Source organism: Phasianus colchicus, chromosome 4 (genome assembly GCF_987193195.1).
Source record: "Phasianus colchicus chromosome 4, bPhaCol1.hap1.1, whole genome shotgun sequence".
NCBI lineage: Eukaryota > Metazoa > Chordata > Aves > Galliformes > Phasianidae > Phasianus > Phasianus colchicus.
The window spans coordinates 7707499-7720490 of NC_143439.1; the positions used below are offsets into that span (position 1 = coordinate 7707499).

The following is a 12992-nucleotide window of genomic DNA, read 5'->3' on the forward strand; positions in this document are numbered from 1 at the left end:
TCTTGCTTTATCTTTTTTTTTTTTTTAATGGCGTTTGCTCTTTCTGTTGTTGTACTCAGAAGTCTTTCTTTTATAAATAAATGTTTACATGTGTGGAAAGCCATATGAAAATATTGTGACTAAGACCTTAATTTAATATAAATACTAAGGAATGCATGTGATCCTCAGGTAGTGTTGAATTTGGTCAGCAAAACTTCAGAGATCTTATGCCTGGAGAAGGAAAGAAATTGAAACAGCTCCTCTTTTAGAGGCTTCCAAGATCTCCAGGTCTGGCGTTTAAATAAAAATGTCTTATGACTTGAAGATACCTATCTACTTCTTTGTTTATTTGTTGACTGAAGTCTTCTACCATTTATGAAGATTTTTGGGGCTCATTTTTTCCCATCTGTAAATTCTGTAGTTACTCTTGTGGTCCAAGAATTCACGCCTATCACAGATGCTATGTCTGGGACATGCTAAGTTGCAGAAATTGGGGAACTGGTTTCTTGTATTTCTGTTGTGGGCTTTAACTATTGAAAGCATTTAAAGTTGTATGGGACAACAGTTGGCTGCTATCAGGGACCACAAAAAGGAACAAACAAACATCACTTGGATATGGAATAAAACAGATTTTATTAAAAAATATACTATTTGTTTTCACGGATTTAACCTCTCCTTTTATAGTGGTACTTTATGTTCAAGTTGAATAGCTTTTCAGAGAGGCAGATGTTCTCTCATTCACTGTCTCACTGAAGCACAATTTATTGTTTAGTTATTGTTCCCACTTTTCACAGGGAAAATGGGAGTCTAAGAAGAACCATTTAATATACTCCTGTGCTATTTGGATACAGCTTTTTTCAGGTTGTGCACTGTCAGTTGTAGATAATACCTGGGTTTTGAATCACAGATTTGTGAAAAACATTGAAGTATCCTTTTAAATTCTTAGATTTCTTTGAGTGCAGCAATTCCAGAACAAACCTTTTTGCCTTGGAAGTCTGGGAACGTGATGTGACGGGTTTGCTGATGAAGAAATGCTGAGAACTCCATTAGTACTGTTGTCATAATTCTAGGTAAATTGCTGAATTTGGTGTTGGAGTAGTTGGAGTTTGTTAGAAAAATCACTTACCAGGGAAGAGTTGGGAGAACTTAATTGGAAAAACAGGAGGGCATGTTTGTAGGCAGCAGTGAGAATAAATGCAACATTAGTAAATTTTATTGCTTGTTTCTTTTTTAGTGTCTTTGGCTTCTTAGAATTTAAGAATTATTAGTAATATTATGCATCTTTTCCTTGGAGAAAATTTCCATTCAGTCATTTGCTCTATGGTGAGATAAGGGACAGAGACAAATGGAGGTGTGGAGAGACAGTAATAGTATGAGCTTCTGTACTAGGAAGAAAACAGAAGCATGAAACAATGATGTGGCCAACTGTAGCTAGTTGAGGATTCCAGACCTGAATTGCCCATCTAATTATCTGAATCCGTGATGGCTTCTGTTTCTCTTTGCTATGGAACTTGAACTTTCTTGCATCCAAAGTCCTACCCATCTCTGTGTCAGCTGTGGCAGACAATCTTTGCCAATTCTGAGAAGGCACGTGTGGTGTTTTCCAACTGTTCTGAATCAAAACAGAAGCAGATGTGCTGGGTTCTTGGTTTCTTTGTAATTTGTAATCCAGTGCCTTTAACTGTGCTGAAACACACTGTTTATCTGCTGAGCTATGAAATGCAATGGCTGTTGAGGAGCTGCCATACATTTGCTTCTTATGTGCTATTTGAGACTGTGGCTTTCAGTAGGAGAGGAATCTCGAACTCTTGTGAAATCTGATGAAGTCTGTCAGAGCTTTAGTGGTAAATAGATTATTCTCCTCATCCTGGGTTCTTTTTTGGCTTTTTGAGCTTCAGTTCAGTCTTTTGGTAAGGCTATTTCGTGCTATTAACAATAATTCTGTGTTCTGAACATCTTCCATTTTACTCCTTTTCCTTGATTTCCTTTGTTCTTTTAGCCTTTCACCCCTTACTTGTTATCCTCGTGTCCCAATCAGCTTGTAAAATACGTGTTTCTTAGAGCTCATAACCTTGTTGTACTCTAGCATTCCATTGTTACACTGTTCTTAGTACTTTGCAAATACTAAAAGTTGACATCCTATTTAAATGAAAAGTTATGTGGACGAGTGATATTTATGTATATTTGCTCAGGTGCAGTGTCACTGTTACGTTGGTTGGTTGGTTCTTCTAGAGTGGATTATGGTTTTGATGTGGAGGCACAAGGAAAGTGTTCTCTTTGGACTTGGTGGTGGTTCGTGTCATGTCACTAATTGCTTATCATTTGGGCTCCTTAGAGGGGGGGGACCTGCACAGCTTGATAACTGAGCTATGGTTTAATGCTTTTTTCTAAGCAAAGAGTAGGTCAGTTTTATTTGTTGATGGGTGTTGTTTCTCGACTTGCCAAAAACTGAAGTACTACATGAGAAGTTAACTGTGTGGATCCTGATTTTTAAAAATATATATTTTTTGTAACATTGTGGTAAATTCAAATAAAAATGATAGATAACTTTCAGAAGCGAAGGTAGGAAGGGAAGTGCTGGGATAATGATGTGGATAGCATGGTACAGTGCTTTGCTATCTGTTTTGTGTCTTTGAGTTTAATTCAGAGTATAGTAACTGGAGCTGACTTTCTTCTACTGGCTGTCATAAAATGACAGATTTCTGATTTTTAAAATGTCACAGCCATAAATCATTAGTTTGCTAAGATTGCACTAGCAAGCTATTAAAGAACATGGCAGTATTTACTGTAGATAAATGCAAATTTAAAAAGGTTCTCTGTATCATGGTTTAAATGATTTATTTACTTTCAATCCATATATGAATCTGATGTGATGTAAAATTCAGGGTATTTCATTTCCTGTATAGAGCTACAAATTTGCATGTTATTAAACCATCTCTTGGAGTTATATCTTTCTTGTGTACCTTAAACAACATCACAGGTTCAGGTGCATTGGAAAAAAAAATTATAACACATGCAGAATTTAATGCTACTAATACAAAAGCTGGAAAGATTAATTTCAGCTGGAATTAGATACAGTCTATGTCGACACTAACATCTTTTGAGATCTGTAATTTAAACCAAACTTGGAAAATTGCCAGGTTTTGTAAATACGTCTTTAGCCACTATGTGGAGTATATTACAAGTCAATTTTGTCTTGAAATTGATTTGCAAGAGATCAGCTTGTTAATCCCTAGTCTTCTCAGGAATGCAAAATAAAGTGTGCGGTAGCATTGCCTCCTCAGTGTTCTGCTTGGAACAAAAGCCCCTGGAAGAGTCACTTCTGCACCCTCTGCCTCTGTTCTCCAAAGTGATAATGCCTCGCTGTAGCTGACCCTGTTAAATGGCCTGCAGATGTGCTGGGCAACATCATTTGGTCTTTGTCAGAGTGGGCTTTCCTGCTTGGGGGGGGGGTTTCTTTTCTTTTTTTCTTTTTTTAGGAGAAATTTGAGTTTTGCTAATCATTTCATTTAAAACATGGATAGTTTGTTCCCTTTCTAAGAGAGTGATTCAATTTCTTTTTTTGCTTTGTACTTCAAAAAAGATTTAAATGCAGAAATGTATGAAAATTGAATTTCACAGTACCCTCCCATTTATATTTAAAAACAATGCATAGAACTAATTCATCCTTGTACTTTTTGCCTTTGGCCTTCAACTGCACACTAGGAACGGAACTAATTGCATTAGTGGGCTACTTTGATATAAAAATGCTTGCAAGCAGAGTGTAAATACAAGATTATTAGCTACAGCAAATAGAGCGTAATTGATTGCAACATGGCTATCTTTTAGAGCTTCTTTTCTCTCTCTTTGGAAGTGGGGAAAGCAGGTAAACATAACTACCATAAAGATCCTGAGATGTGTTCCTCCTATGGGGACAAGAATTGTGCTTTTTTTTTTCCATTTATTTCAGCTGAGAGTTGAACTGTCCTGAGGCACCCTCTGGGAAAAAAAAGAAAAAAGTGCTGGGTCCAACATTAGATGGCAGTAGTGGACTCTTCACACCTTTTGTGCACCTGTTAAATTTATTTTTAAGCTTCTTTCTAAAGGAGAGACTGAGTAAAGCATTTTTTTTAATACAGAACATTGAATGTAAATAACAAATAGAAGCCATGGGGATAAAGTATTGTCATGCAATGCCACTACCATTGTGCCCGTTTTAAAATGAACCTGTATTTGCTGGGCAAATGAAGGTGTAGGCTTGGTTAGGAGCTTGGCAACAGCAAGAGAAAGGGTAGTTAAGAAAAAGAAATGAAATGTCACCCTCTGCAGCCCATCCTTTTTCTATTAGAAAGCAAAGGAGGCATGTACTATCTATTCATTTGGTTGAGTGTGACTGTTGGCTGGGACAGAACTGGTGACTTCTGCCTTGTGTAGCATCAGGAAATGTTTCTTTTTTTTTTTTTTTTGTCAAAGAAATCATTTGTTTTTTGAGCAAGTCCTGAGTTGAAGCAAAGTGTAGTATGAGTAATAGTGAAGACAGCATGAAAAGATAGGGGTCGAGGGGCAGAGAATGGATTGCTGCAAATGAGTCTGCATAAGTTATTCTGTTTTCTCAGCTGTTTCTTCTAGTCTGTAGAGGCATTTCCAAATCAGAACCATCTTTAGCACACCCAGGATATGTGTACCAATGGTGCTGACTTGTACTGCTGATTGTGCATCTTCATTGAATTTGCCTAGGTTGGGATCACTCCTTATCCTAAGAGATTTCAGCCTGGAAGTGCCATGTACTTCCCAAATCTTAGACACATTTCTGATAATGATTAATATGTTTTGTTTTGAGCTTCTGAATATCTGCAAAGAGGATGGAGGTTGTGGGTTATTACTTTGGTGGGAGATAAAAGAGTGAATAGAATATTGCACAGAATATTACCTTGCCAGTTACTGTTAATCGTAAGCATAATGGCTCAAGTGAACCCAACTTTGTTTGTGTTCTCCAGGGGTTGCTTTCAGATTTCATCATTGAGGGTTTGAGAATGTAGGTGGTATGTGTCTGATTTTAACTTGGAGCCAATCAACATAAAATTGTGATAAAACCAGGATTATTTTTGAATAGCATAGCTTTTTGTAAATAGGAGTAAAATGTAGAGTGTATGTCAAATGCTTATCTGTTGGAAATTACATCAGGTTTAGCTTCAGCAGATTTTTCTTGATGTTTAGCTTATTCAAAGGAATTCAACCTTATTCAGATGAATACATTTCAGTTGCTTATTAGCTTTGTACATGCAGCTTTGTGGGTCTATTAAGCATAAGGTTTAGGATTTCTGCTGAGGTAGAGTTGGTCTTCTATTTATAGACTTTTTTATTTATTTTTTTTCTTTCATGAGATAGACTTTTTCCAATGGCTGAGTGTCATCCACACCCCTTACTTTGGACATACTAAAGAAGCAATTCTGAGATAATGAAATCAGCTTAATAGGTGTTTGCTCTTGACTTTAGGGAGCAAAACAAATAGGTTTTTCTTTCTGTGTATCGTATTAAGTAACCACAAGGAAGAGAAAGCTCTGTAGAAGTGTAAAGCCTTTTTTAGAGATTTGGGGTAAAACTGTGTAGTTGTCCCAGGTATAACAAGTTTGGATTTTCACAAAGGAAAACTGATTGTGGTCTTTGGAATTATTTTTTTTTCTTGCAGTGGATTAAATACTTTCTCACGTTTTCCTTCAAGCTTTTGAAATATTTTGTATTTCAAAATGACTTAAAATCAGATTCATAGCCTAGATCGTGATCTTTCACTAAAGTGGAGTTTGTATTTATTCTGGGTGATTTTCTGTATACTGAAGTTTGCTCACTTAAAGGGTGCACCATCTCATTCATGTCTTGGATTTCTTCTTCCATTTTAGATTAGGTGAAAGGTAAGAGAGATTTGGTATGTTTAAAAGCATAGGAAAGAGAGATTTGGTATGTTTAAATGCATAGCTAAAAATTGCTGTTTCCAATCAGCTATACCTAGAAACATTTTACTGAAAAACTTGAGCTGCTGGTTTAGTTTATATATATTTTTTTTAGGTAAGTATTAATGGCAAAATGTAAAATACGTCAAGATGTGTTTGAATACTTGGAATACTTCACTTTAAAACCATTCCTATAAGCTTACACTTAATTCTACGCTACAGGCCAGGGAAAGAAAACGTTATGCCACCCTGTAGGTTGCTATAAAGATTGTTTATGCAGCTCAGCCTAAGACTTAAAATACGTTGAATTGGAGAATTTTGAAAAATGTACTGTGCGACATTAGAGACCAAATCACGCTAAAGTGCAAGGAAAGACTATACATCAGTTCAAAGGCTACATTATTCAAAAAAATACAACCATAAAAAGGTAATAAGATTACATTCTCACACTTCATGGCTAGTAAGGTGCATTAAGCTGCTCAGATATTCATAACTTACTGTGACATTTGGGAAGATTACATTTTGCTGTGCACAGCCATTACTGCAGCTCAGATAATAACTAGCCAATGCATGGACCTGGATTATGATCCCTGTCATTGGAAACAAATTTGTGTTTTGAAGGTTGATCAGTTTCAAATCACCATTAGAAAGGGTTAATATGACATACTGTGGTGTGTGTGCTTATGTGTATCTAATGGGTATGCATACATAAAGTACATCAACTGTGCTGTGCATTCAGTATATTGCTTTCTCCATCAATATTTTTGTCCTCATTTTCCCTTAAAGGAAATGCTAAAATAGTAATTATTTCTTCCATCGCATCTTATTTCTGGGATATACTTGCTGAAATGCTTATTTTTGCAGATTAGATTGGAAACCTAATTTGACAGCTTCTTGGATGGGTGGTTACTGATAATAGTGTATCTAGCCAAAAGTGAAAAATTGGGGATGTAGACTACAAGGTGAAGGTAAGGTCACCTCTTGTAGTTTTATATGGTTTTGGTGTGAAAATTGATGGTTGGCTGGTTAGTTAAACCAAGTGCATAAAGAGTTGAATTTGTTGTTCAGAATTAGCAGGTGTTTTGTGGCTAGAATTTAACCTTCAGTTGCTCTGCGCGCAGAATGCAGTATAGTCTTTGCTTCTCACCGGGACGGTGAGTGAGACACTGGCTTCTTGAGGAATACCTCTGTTTTGTAGAGCATATAGAACAAAGTGTGATACTAGCAGTGCATTTTATGTGTTTCACAAATGTAGTTCAGTTAAGAAAGAGGCTTGTACCTTTTTCTTTGCATTTGTGTTGCAATACTTCTGCTCTGACCCATTCTCTTCCTATTCCATTACCCTTAAAGTCTACCTTGCCATGCTTGAGGTAGGTCCCTGCTGCATCTTAGGGAAGGGGAAAAGTGAGGCTTGGGGAATGCTAATGACTTGTTAGATTTGTTTTGAGTGAGTTGACAGGGTGAGTTGATATAGAGAAGCTGGGAATATAATTTAAGTCTCCCCATTCAGTTCCTGTGGTTTCCCTGAATATTAACAAAGCATCTGATAAGAAATTGCGTAATTATTTTTCGTGACCAAGAGAGGAGAAAATGGAAAAGAGTAAATTACTATTTAGAAATTGTTACTGTGAGACATTGTCTATTCTGTCATAGAACTAGTAACTTTCTCTGCTTCTTGTGGTGCTTGGCATTGCTGATTTATGTCCAGAAGACCAAAGATTGCTTCTTCAAAGTGACAAGATTTAGTCACTTGAGGAAAATGTATGGTAATTTCAGTAGTTAATGAAGAACATATATTCTGTTCCCTTGCTTAAGTTTATCTTCAGGTCCTGCCTAGCCGAGAGAGGTTATGGGAGCTAAAATGGAAGCAACTTAGTTTATGTGTTTTGGAGCAGCTTTGACACTCCAAATGGGAAATTTTGGCAAGTGATTTTGGCAGGTGGACGTACTGAGGGTGTCAATGGTCGAAGGAACACCATATATGACAGAAGCAGGCTTTTGCTTGACAAACTTGTTGAACTGAGGAGCTGATATACTTCTGTGAGTTTTGAGGTTAAGTCAATCCTATCTGAATTCCACTTTCTGTGCTCTTATGTAATAGGCAAGTATGGCACATTTTTAAGTTAAGCATAGTTGTAACCTACAAGAAGAATTTTAAATGCAGAGGGGTTGGGGCAGAAGCTAATATCATCTATCTTTGCATCAGCTAGAATTTTTATTTTTTTTAGTTAAAATAAAACAACACCAAAACAACAGAATGAAGTAGGTTACTTCCTTATTTCCCCCTTCATTCTCTTGGCACATGCAATTAGTTGCTTGGTTTATGTTCAAACAAAGTCTGCATCTAGGTGACCTGAAATATTACAGGATTTAAGTCCCTGACCAAGACATGGTCAAAGGCTTTAAACAGTGATGCGGTTTCACATTCATCCAAATATAGCAAGGCTTTATTCCTTTTAGTACCTCTAACTACTAATGAAACTGGCATTTAGTACTTAACCAGCTTTATTTAATATCTCAGGAATTACTCTTAAGTGGCTGTAATTAGCAGTATTTCTGATGTGCCTCAGGTTCTTTTGGCTAGAGCAGTGCACTGATTTGAGGAGTCTTAGGCACATACAGGGGAAAGCTTTTAGGGCCACTCCAGACTGTTTAAAGGATCCTAGCTGACCTTCTCACCGGTTTTGAAATACTCACGTGGTTTATTCACTTCTTAGATGTGTGGGGTAGCTCAGAACATCTGTTTCGTTCACTAACCAAGAGCTCTTATGCAGCAATTATCTGATAGTTAATGACACCTCAGGAGCATCTTTTGTTGAAGTTGCACATGAAACAGAGGAAAAATAATATTTGGTATATTGATACTGACCTTGCTATATTCTTTTGGCTTATATCTTTGATAGTTTTCTTCTTGCAGAATTATTAACTTTAGTGGAATGTGGAATGATGTTTTGACTTTTTTTTTTTTTTTTAATATTTTGTCTGAAAGCTTGTTGGAGGCCAATTTGACTTGGAAATGAACTTTATCATCCAAGAAGGAGAGGGCATTACCTGCATGGTAGAATTGCTGGATAAATGTGACATCTCCTGTCAGGCTGAGGTGTGGAGCATGTTTACAGCTATCTTGAAAAAAAGTATACGCAATCTACAAGCGTGCACAGAAGTGGGACTGGTTGAACAAGTGCTTAAGAGGATTGATAGAGCTGACAACATGATTGCAGGTACAGCTTCACCTAATATATGAGTCAAATTGTATTTTCGTTATGTAAAATCTCATGGGAACACTTAATAATGAAGTGACAGAAATTTGACATAGCATCTTAATAAGTAATTATATTGTTGTTCTCCTTTCAGATCTCTTAGTGGATATGCTGGGTGTGTTGGCCAGCTACAACTTGACGGTTCGAGAGCTAAAGTTATTCTTCAGCAAACTTCAAGGAGAAAAAGGGAGATGGGTAAAAGAAAATAAAGAACAAAAGCCATATTTATAGTATTGTTTGTATTTTTCCTAATGTTCCCATGTTAAAAGACTGCTTGATAGCCTTTTTATATATGTGTGTGTGTATGTGAGTGTATGTATATATATGTGTGTGTGTGTATTTATACATATATAAATTTACTAGGAAATAAAGGATGCCTACTGTATTGTATCATTTTTGCTTAAATTGTTTTTACTTAAAAGCAATTAAACCTGTTAAAAAACATAGAGTAGTGTAGCAATGACATTAAATGTAACTTCTGGATTTATTGGCTGGATTGATCTTTTTGAACACCTGGGGAATGATGCAGTGATTCTAAGCATGTGTTTACGTACACATTTTTATTGTGGTAGTTCCAGTTGCTTGAAATTGAAGGATAAACAAACAAATTGTTTTTGGAAGATGAGAGATAAGATGGAAATCAATGGAAATTATGTGGATATCAGTATTTTCATATTTTCACATTGTCTTTACCTGAAGGATTTTATCCAGTTAAGAAAGTTAGCATTTGTAGAAAAAATTGAAATGAAAATGAGCGCTGAGTGAAATGTTAGGTTGCATGTTTTCTCCTGTTCTGCGAGAACTAGAGAAACAGAAAAGGGTGCCCATTTACTGTTGAGATCTTTCTTTCCTAAAGTAAAATTCTTCTGTTTTAAATGCTAGCAGATACGCTTTCTGCCACAAAGTTTTTGCTTTGCTTTACCTACCAGTTGTTTTACCTATTTGGATTTTTAATTCCACTCCTGTAATGTCTAAATACCCTGCTTTAGTGTAGGGAGAAGTCAGGTAGGTGTCATTGTTTCTTTGAAATAATGTAATAATGTAATAAATATGTACTCAATATGAGAGGCAATAACATAGCAAATTTTAAAAAGAACTTGTGAAACAACTTGTTCACATCAAAAATACCCCATATAGGGTTTAAAATTACTAAGCGAACATACAGAATATATCCAACCATAGCTGAATTAAAGTTGTCTTTGTAACATTAACTTTTCATTTCCTGGCTCTCTGCTATTTGCATTTAATTTCCCTTTCTTTATTAAAGACTAAATATAGAGGAATAGAAGAGGAAAATGCCACAAGTGCTTTGCTACGGTCTTGCTCAAGTCCATAAATCTTAAAATCAGCAGTGCTTTAAAGATACAAAGTATCAGACTACAACACAAATTGCCAGGTTGAATTCTACAGTGCTGAAGACGTCTGAACAGATCTCAATGTTTCCGTCTTCAATTTTTTACATTCAGATTTATGATACGTTCTGTATCTGACTATAATTTTAGTACTTTTAAAATAACTTGTAATGGATCATGTAATGCTTAATTTTCAGAATAGTTCTTACAAGAAGGGAAAAAGAGCACCTCCAGAAAAGAGATCAGAAGGGAGTAGTAAAACTGAAGTTTGAAAATATATTTTCTGGAAAGCTGTGCAGTGGTAAAAGAAGATGCACAGAAGTATGTGACCAGTATGTGCTGGATTTCTGTTGTGAGCTCGTACACTTGATTTGGAGGTTTTAGTTGTTGAGTGTTACAACAGCATTAATGCAGAATTAGGGTTGTGGTGGGGAAGTGTTCACGCTAACTGAGCGTTCAATTTAGGTACTGTGTATCGCTCTTGAGACTTGAACCTTTCTCATAGACCTATATGAAGGAGAATATCTAAACACAGTATCTTTCACCTAGTGCATGACTGTAAACTTGATGGAAAGTCATCTTGTCATCTTGTCTGCTATTATTCCTTTTATCTGTTTTTTCTTTTTTTTTTTGGTCCAAATCCACGCAAATGGTAAAGCTGATGGGAATTGGCAAACAGTAATGGCGCTCAGCATTCAGAATCATTTTAGTTTATGCTGAATGACATTGACCGTGACTTTGAAGTCCTTAATTTAGTTAGCCCATTAATTTCTTTTGGTGCACCTAGGCTAGTGAGTATCCATAATACTCAACATTTTCCATAAACATTAATAGAGTATTTTAGCAGAGTGTTACTCAGTCATGTGCAAAGCTTGAAAAATATGTCAAAAAAAATATTTTTGTATGTAGGGTATTTACTTTCATATAGATCTGTTTTATTTATTTCCAAATCTAAAAATTCTTTTTGACAGCCACCGCACGCTGGGAAATTGTTGTCTGTGTTAAAACACATGCCTCAGAAGTATGGACCTGATGCCTTCTTCAACTTTCCGGGGAAAAGTGCTGCAGTATGTAGATATTTTAAATCCTTTGTTTGTTATTTTTACTACAACCATTGGCTGTTTTCACTCCTGTTTTTCTCTTAGCCCATCTATAATTGTTGCAGAAGTAGCCTTAACAGAATTTTTTTCTCTATCTGTTACCTACATCATGTATAACTAAATAATGCTTATGACAAATGTACATAATAATAACTACGGAAGGACAAATAGCAATTCATAAAGAATGGATATAAATGAATTGAACTCTTTGCCCCTCCTGAGCAGTTGAGTTAAATCTTGTTGCCAGGAGAATGATAAGAATGTCTGCTTTTCACTTCTTTATTCTGTGAGAATGGTGTTTATGTTAGTATACAGAATGTGTGGGCAAGGCAAAGGTGTGCCTTACTCCTAGAAACCTTAGTCAGTGAAACTGCAAAAAGTATGGCCATACTCGTGCCATTTGTTATTTCTCTAGCAGTCAGTGTGAATATTTTGTTATGTATAGCAATCATCTGATAAAATGCAGATTGTATCCATGTCTAGATTACTGAGGAAAGGTTGGATTTAGTGGTGGTTAGTCTTTTATCATAATTATTCAGGTGTTTATTAGGTAGTTTACTTTTGTTGTTGTTTTCTTTCCCCCTAAAAATCCATTACTTTTCTGCTTTGATGTCTTAGCTTTTATATAACTAAAGGTATTACGCAGGACCCCTAATCTTGTAGTTGAACTTCACAGAATCACAGAACGTCCAGGGTTGGAAGGGACCTCAAGGATCACTAATCTCCAATCCCCCTGTCATATGCAGGGCCACCAACCTCCCCATTACTAGACCAGGCTGCCCAGGTCCCCATCCAATCTGGCCTTGAACACCTCCAGGGCCGGGGCATCCACAGCCTCTCTGGGCAGCCTGTTCCAGCACCTCACCCCTCTCTCTGTAAAGAATTTCTCCCAACGTCCAGCCTATATCTCCCCTCCCTCAACTTAAAACCATTTCCCCTTGTCCTGCAGTTATCAACCCTTTCAAAGAGTTGATTTCCTTCCTGTTTGTAGGCTCCCTTTAGGTACTGAAAGGCTGCAATGAGGTCACTCCGCAGCCGCCTTTTCTCCAGGCTGAACAAGCCCAGCTCCCTCAGCCTGTCCTCATAGGGGAGGTGCTCCAGTCCCCCGATCATCTTTGTGACTGTCCTCTGGACCCTCTCCAACAGCTCCCTGTCTTTCTTGTACTGTAACTTCACCAACTTGATGACATAATAACTCTTTATTTGAAGATTGAAAAACGCATGCTACTAGAGTTGTGCTGCTGTACTTACATTTATCACGTACAGCAGAACTTGGCAGTAGACATGTTTTTTGTTCACTTGGGCTACTTATGTATTGTGCTTGTATTTAATTTCTGATAATAGCATTGAATGCTTCAACTGTATTGGGGTGCT

The 12992-nt window shown here is 36.6% G+C and overlaps 1 protein-coding gene across 7 annotated transcripts in view; it reads left to right on the forward strand.

The window, feature by feature from the left end:
- LRBA (LPS responsive beige-like anchor protein) overlaps window positions 1–12992 on the forward strand; it is a 370588-nt gene that overhangs the window by 24725 nt on the left and 332871 nt on the right. For all 7 annotated transcript variants that reach the window (XM_031588887.2, XM_090138536.1, XM_031588890.2 and 4 more), the window contains 3 exons: window positions 8896–9127; window positions 9261–9361; window positions 11490–11585. In XM_031588887.2, the coding sequence (XP_031444747.2) occupies window positions 8896–9127; window positions 9261–9361; window positions 11490–11585 (429 nt within the window). The remainder of the gene's footprint in view (window positions 1–8895; window positions 9128–9260; window positions 9362–11489; window positions 11586–12992) is intronic.